Below are 7,655 nucleotides of genomic sequence, written 5' to 3'. Positions count from 1 at the left end.
CCTAGCTACAGTCCTTGTTAACCTGAAACTCTCAATTAAATGCAGTTTTAGTTTCCCTAGTACTGTGCGGAGCCTTTAAGAACCCACTCTTAACTGCTTTCAAAGCAAATTCAAAAAGGAGGACAACTGCTTTGAAAAATGTAATGCTAGTTCTCTGAAGATCTTTTAAAATAACAGATGTGAATGCAGAGTTCTCCAAATGAAAAGCCTGGGTGTGTGCAGTTCCAGGAGTTTCCCTTGCAGCTGTAACTATGTCTACATCTGAGATATGGCAGGCAGATGTGGCATGGCCTCCGTGCACACAAACATGGGCCCAGATCAGTAGGAGGGATCTAGAAAGGGGCAGTATTGTGAACAAAAAGGCATCAAGAGTTTAATAGATTTGTTAAAGGTTGCTTTAGAAATGTACAATAGATTTGGAGGATTAAAAGGGGGGTTTAATTGTAGCAGCAGCAATGCTAGTAACTGTCCCATCTCCAAGAATAGCGTTGGAGGCAGCATCTGGGAGGAAGTCTGGTTTGGTATTATGGCTGTTTTTAAAGTCCCTTCCATTCTCTCTCCCCCACAGATGCATAGAATGCTATGTGTAGCTTGACTAACTGTAACTGATCACATGAAGTTTTGAAACATCACACAGGGTTTTTCAGGCAATGTCATATTTTAGGAGAGATTTTCAGAGGTACACATGGCAGTTAGATGCCCAACTCCCTAACTTTCCTTTGTGCCTTTGAAATCTTTCCCTTGGCATATACATTGGTCTTAGGTGAGTGAGTTTAATAATACAGGACTTGGATCCCAGTAAATCAAAAGGGATGAGATTGAAAAAAAATTCTGTAAATCAAACAGCCACTTTTAAAAAAAGGGATTTTGAAGTAATTCTTGTTTTGGAAAATGAGTTCTTCAGACACCCTCTTCGCCATCAGTCTGACATGATGTGGTGAGAGAAAAGGCAGCTGGCAGCATGCTCTCCCACACCCACTGGGGACAGGGAATCTATTATAGGATTCATGCTAGCCCAAACAATGCTGCACTCACCCTAGACTAGGGCCTAGATTTTTAAAGGTATTTAGATGTTGCTGTGTTCATCACTGCAATGCCTAATGATTTAGAAGCTTGAGTCTCATTTTCAAAAGGGATTTAGGCACTTAAAAGCCTAAATCCTATTCAATCACTTTTAAAAATGAGACTTGAGCTTCTATATCAGTTAGGTGTTGCAACACTGAGTGCAGCAACCTTTAAATAGCTTTAAAAATCTGGGCCCAGGAAAACAATTGTATCACTGCAAGTATGTTAGTTTCAAGTGGAGACCTCTTGGCCCTGTAACTGCTAGTCAACAGTTTACAGTCTGTGCTTGTGAGCTAATGGGGTGGTTCTCAGGTTTTGGGATGGTGCAAAATTGGGTTGGACAGCTTAAAAATCATGCTCTAGCTTAGGTCCATAGTTAGCTACTGCATATGTTGTTTTAACACTGCACAGCCTCATACACAAAGGCTAGATGAACTCTGTTAGAACGTTAAAGCATTCTTTTTAAGCATGGTTTCTAATTGTAGTCATTTAGATAGTGGAGATGGCTCTTACTGTAACTGTAGTAGGCTGTAACTCAAGGGTGGGCAAACTACGGCCCGTGGGCTGGATCCGGCCTGCGGGATCGACACCCCCATGGTGCCACAGGGCTAAGGCAGGCTTCCTGCCTGCCCTGGCCCCGCGCCACTTCCGGAAGCAGCAGGCACCGCCCCCCCCCCCCCCCCCCCGCAGCTGGGAACGGGGAACTGTGGCCAATGGGAGCTTCGGGGGAGGTACCTGCAGGCGAGGGCAGCACATGGAGCCCTCTGCCCCCCCCGCCCCAGGGGCCGCAGGGACATGGTGCTGGCAGCTTCTGGGAGTGGTGCAGGACCAGTGCAGGCAGGGAGCCTGCCTTAGCCCTGCTGTGCGCTGCTGCCACCCCGGAGCTGCTAAGGTAAGTGGTGCCGGGCCGGAGCCCGCACCCCACACCCTTCCTGCACCCCACCCCCCTGCCCTGAGCCCCCTGCTGCACCCCCTCCTGCACCTCAACCCCCTGCCCTGAGCTCCCTGCCACACCCTGCACCCTTCCTGCATCCCAACCCCCTGCCCTGAGCCCCCTCCCACACTCTGCACCCCTTCCTGCACACTGCACCCCCTCCCACACGCCGACTCTCTCCCGCACCCCAACCCCCTGCCCCAGCCCTACAATCACGGCCCTGCATTCAATTTCCCCACCCAGATGTGGCCTTCTGGCCAAAACGTTTGCCCACCCCTGCTGTAACTGTTTGAAAATTGTTTCAAGCTCAAGATGAGTGAATCTGCATCTACCCTCCAATGTTACAGCTGTAAAGTGCCATACCCTCTGGGCTGTGTGCTGTTGGGATGCTTGAATCCAGTGCTGTATTTCAGTAACAGTGTTCCAGGGTATAGCCATTGGATGCCAGGCACTAGGCATTTCCAGTGGGTGGCTTACTCAACTACTTGTACAGTACATGTACATCACTTAAAATGCTCCACAAGAGGCAATTACAAAAATCCCCCATGAACCAGAGAGAAAAATGGAGCTCAGGCATTCATCAGCACTGATTGAATGGTTTTTCTTTTTAATAGAAATTAAATTACTTGCTTAATATACATAATGTAATGTTTACTTTCCAGTCTAGTAGCTTTTCAATACTTGCTTTCAAATCACATGGCAAACACTGTACAAAAATTATAATAAAGAGAGAAACTGAGGGGTGAACACAGTCTGTGTTTAAAATGCTAGAACCAGAAAGGGTTAGGTTTATCTAGAGCTAACACATACCAAAGGATACATATCACGCAGACCCATTCCAGTATAACCATGCATTACCAGGGAGTGCTCTAAAGTCAGCTGCATGCAACTGGTTTCTAATGGAGCAGGAAGACAGCACCCTAACGTATGCAGAGGGCTGCTCTATCGGGTACCATAGCCATAGTAGAAAGATTCATCAGGACGGTATCCATACGCAGTCGCAGGACGGCCAGGAATACCAGCTGGCTGACCAAATCCATCCACTCCAATGCTGGGGGGGAAAAAAAAAGAAAAGAGAAACTGGTGTTGATACTTGTGTTTCACATACAGGAAGAGAGCTGGGGCTCTCAAACTTTTTCCATAGTGTAGACCACATTAAGAGGTACTATCTTGAGCACCACCCCTCTTTGGACTCGAGATTCTCCCAGTCATGATGAGGTAATATCTCTGTAGAGATTAAGGCAGCTCCTGAAAAGGAAAAGTAACGCTAGGAAAGTATTTGATGGATTGCTGCAATCTTTTAATAAAATGTTACCAGTTGGGAACAGAAGAGCCTGTATCATGTGACTAGCCAACATTCTGTGGACTACACTTTTGGAACTTCTGGTCTAGTGGGCAGTGCAAGGGACTGGGTAATGGGATTCCTAGATCCTGCTATACTATTAATTCAGTAGCAAGTCACTTCACTATGACTCAATTTCCTCGTCTATAAAATGAGGATAATACTTCCCTGTCTGAGAGGATTTAAATATATTGTTATAATCCAACATTGTTAGAAAACTGCTATTGATGCAAAGCCCTCTGCTAACTGTATACAACAAACCAAATACTCAAATTATCTTCTGACCAATGGAGAGAAACCCCAAAGTTATTGGGGAAATACCAACTGGAAATATGGCACTGATTATATACTAGGTCAGAAATTCACACCATGGTTTCTGGAGTGATAAGACTGACATCCAAAGGGCAGATAGAGGGCTTAAGTACATGATAAAGCCTATGTTCTATCCGGACTGAATGTTAATTTGGTCTTCATATACAGTATCAATTTTCACCCTCTAGCTGTCCCAAAGCAGTGAGTTAGATACAAAGGTAACAAATATTCCACATTCTGAGGTAGGAGATAGAGGCAGAGGAAAAAAGTGAATGTTGGCCAGGACACTGGATTATTGCACACTCTTTGGCATTATGCCATCTTTCACACTTGCACCTGAATAGACAGAGATGGACAAAAAGGACCTCAGTGTAGTGTCTGACTAGAACCACGGGGGGAAGGAGCTGAACTTCTCACACAAAGACATTAAAGGGCTAGTGGCCACTAGTGCTTAAGAGTGGGGAAGAAATGCACTTTATTACTGCTGCCATTATCCTACACATACTGAACACAGTTGTTGTAGACCACAACAGCATGAACCTGTAATAGAATGGGATACCCAGGACACAGAGACTGGTAACATCACAGGCCCTGATTCAGCAAAGCACTTAAACACCTTTAACTTCAAGCCCATGCTTGAGCTAAACTGGCGTCATGATCAACAGAGCACTGAGAAGACCATGTTCCCGCACTTTATCTCCACACAGAGACTGCTTCCAACAACATGAAACTGTGCAGGACCTAGAGACGAACATGAGGAGTTTGGTGCTTGACCAGTCAGGAAACCAGTGTACCTAAAGGATGCTACAATGATAATCCAGAGAATGGAGGATTTAAGAGTGCCAGACCTGCTTCCCCAGGGACAGAGAATGGCCAATAAGCCAAACTGCAAAGGAGATGATTCCTCTTGAGATAAGCCACCCGAGAGGTTACAGCCAGATATACACCTAAAGGCTTTGTTAGTATGTCTATACTGGTATACTACGCTGGTAAAGCCCTCCTAGTGTGGATGCAGTTTATCCCAGCTCCCCTAAGCAAAATAAATTATACCAGCAATTTTGCCAGTATAACCACGTCTACACTAGGGGCTTCTGCCGGCACAACTGTATCAGTCTGGGATCACACCTCTTCATGCTTCTGACAGACAGCTATGACAGCATGAGTTTGTATTGTAGACCTGGCCTACTAGTGCTCTGCCCCAAATCAGGATGCAGTGGTTCTGAGAGGAGCTGTTTGTTTCTCCCTGAACCAGGCGTGCTATTGTCACACTTCATTAATTCACCAAGGCCCTGGGGAAGGCCTGTAATGCCATGCTGAACAAATTCCTCAGCAGGGCTAGGAGTCAAATAACACTGGTACACGCGTACACACTCTAGTGTCCTGTCTGCTTAGGGTGGGGGCGAGCTAACGAGCATGCTCTGCGGCCTGCACTGGTTCCCCCTTCCTTACTGGAACCACTCCAAAGTTCTGGTATTCTTTTACAAAGCCCTTGGGGAACGGGCATTAGATCTTCTAGACTGCCTCACTTTCCAGGTCTCTCTGCAGCAGCTGCGGTCATCCAGCAGACTACCAGGGAGCACTAGGTATGGCCTTCTCAACAGCAGGTTTGAGCCAAATGAGGGTCATACCCTCACCATCTCCAGTCCCCAAAGAATCAAAGACAATCAAACACTGCACTCAAAATTAACAACTCATGATTACAGTCAACGTAGGCCAGAGAATGGATTTCCCTTCCAGCCTCTCCCTCCTTTCCCCAGCATATAGCACCTTGATCCTACTGTGACAGGCCCTTGGGAAAGAGCAGGGGGGAGGGATAGCTCAGCGGTTTGAGCATTGGCCTGCTAAACCCAGGGTTGTGAGTTCAATCCTTGAGGGGGCCACTTAGGGATCTGGGGCAAAATCAGTACTTGGTCCTGCTAGTGAAAGCAGGGGGCTGGACTCGATGACCTTTCAAGGTCCCTTCCAGTTCTAGGAGATAGGATAGGATATCTCCATTAGACAGAGGGCTCTTCTCAGGCCTAATTTTCTGTGTACAGCTCATAGAGTGACTGAAAATAATAGAATGACTAGTCCATTTTCAAGAGGAAAAAGTAAATAAACTGGGGAAATGGTGAAAAGTAAAGTAGATTTTCAGCTTTCAATTATGATAATCTCAGGAGTTACTAACATACTGTAGGTAAGGGAAAATGTGTCTGAATACGCCTGATTCTCCATCCGTTATGATAATGTAAATCCATGGATGTCAGTGGCATTACACAAGTGTAAAACTGGGGTGATAGAGTAGAATCAAGTCCATACTTTTTGTTAACCAGTGTCCTTTTAAGTCAGAACTTCAGTTCAGGAATACTTTTTTTTTTTTTCTTTCCTTTCACAAATTCTCAAAATATTGACTTATCCAGTTCAGGTTCTAGAGTCAAATAATTTATAATTTAAAAAAATAACTTGTTATATTTTGCAGTGTTGGTCCCAGGATATTAGAAAGACAAGGTGGGTGAAGGCTCAAAAGGTTCTCTTTTTCACCAGCAGAAGTTGGTCCAATAAAAGATATTCCCTCACCCACCTTGTCTCTCTAATTTGTTATAGGAAACTCAGTTCTTCATTTTATTTATTTTTTATAGTGGTGTTTTGTCTGTGATTGATGTAACATCAGTTTTGGATAATTTACTATTTATTGTTGTGGTAATAACTAAAGCCCCATCACATTTGTGATGGTGACTCACATTCCTGAAAATTTTAGGCTGGGAAGACACTATATATATGGCAGGGGGACCACACTATGGCCAGCTGAAAGCTGAAACCCAAAGACCACACCTGTTTTGCATAAAACAGAATCAGGTGCAGCCCCTTTCAACTTTAATGTGGTGAAATGGGGAGAGGAGACTGCAGGCCCCAAATGGCTACTTAGTTCAAGACAAAACTCAGCATCCTCAGACTCAGATTGCCTATGGGCAGATTCTCTTAATTAAATACAAAAGTGGCTACACCTAGCATTGCAGAAATGTGTGGGTTTCTTCTGGCCTTTGTCCGCCCTAATACAGTATAGGATACCAAAAAAAGGTGTGGAATATTGTGCTGGCCACAAGTACTATTAACCACTAGATGGCACTCTCTCCTCATTACAGAATATTGCCAAGTACTTCCAACTATTTCCAGTTTAGTAATCCTTATTTAAACAACTTCTAAATGTATCTAAATGGATAAAAAGCTAGGCAAAAATACATGGTTTCAATTACATTCTCAGCAAATCAATTTTCCCCCCTTTTTGTAAATGTGTAAGTAATTAGGTACAGGTCCCTACAGGTTAAACTTTGAACAGCATCAGTTATTTCCAAATGGTTCCGACATATGGTAGTGTCCTGAAGAAAAATGCAAGAGATGGATCAGCTGATAACTACTTCAGACACTGCATTAAAAAAAAAAAAAAAAAGAACAAAACATTATATTAAACTCACCACCCTCCAGAAAATGGTGCATTATCTAAATATTTTCCTTAGGTAAATGAATCCTTGTCTATGCCTCAGAAAATATTGGTTTTGCTTTCAAGTGAGTTTAGTGCTCTTGAAAATTCCCAGCCTACCCTCTTGGATGATTGGGATTGGTGGGCAGAGTCCACCTGAATGAAAGCCTCCCTGTCCCTCCATCCCCTCAGCTGAGGGAGGGGCCACAGAACCCAGAAAATTGAGTACCAGGGACAAAAAGTGAACAATCAGGGGGCGGGGATGGCTTGCCAGCACTGCAGACTGACGTTCTGGTGGCACCCAGAGCAGCTAGACCAAAAGCAATGACAGCATAAGCATGCCCCATGCCTGCGTTCTGCCGCAATCTTGACCTGGAAAGGCCACCTTGATGGTGGAGAAAGGAGTTTAGTATCTATGTCCCACGGAGTCTTTCCACACCTCTGCCAAGGATGGAGCCAGTTGTGATGGTGGGGTTTAAGATGTCCACTAGTGACCGGACTCAGGGCAGGTCTTCACTACGGGGGGGGGGGGGGGGGGGGGGGGG

At 45.0% G+C, this 7,655-nt stretch overlaps 1 protein-coding gene across 1 annotated transcript in view; it reads right to left on the bottom strand.

The window, feature by feature from the left end:
* Positions 1-2,894: 2,894 nt before the first annotated feature.
* The window catches only part of LOC113407532 (kinesin-associated protein 3), a 146,938-nt gene continuing 142,177 nt past the window's right edge, over positions 2,895-7,655 (bottom strand). The window contains exon 20 of the mRNA XM_026656142.1: positions 2,895-3,050. Coding sequence (XP_026511927.1) covers positions 2,942-3,050 — 109 coding nt within the window. The 3' untranslated portion in view covers positions 2,895-2,941. The remainder of the gene's footprint in view (positions 3,051-7,655) is intronic.

The sequence above is a fragment of the Terrapene carolina genome, unplaced genomic scaffold (assembly GCF_002925995.2).
Source record: "Terrapene carolina triunguis isolate 2854851 unplaced genomic scaffold, T_m_triunguis-2.0 Scaffold212, whole genome shotgun sequence".
NCBI lineage: Eukaryota > Metazoa > Chordata > Testudines > Emydidae > Terrapene > Terrapene triunguis.
This window is presented reverse-complemented; position numbering and strand designations above follow the sequence as displayed.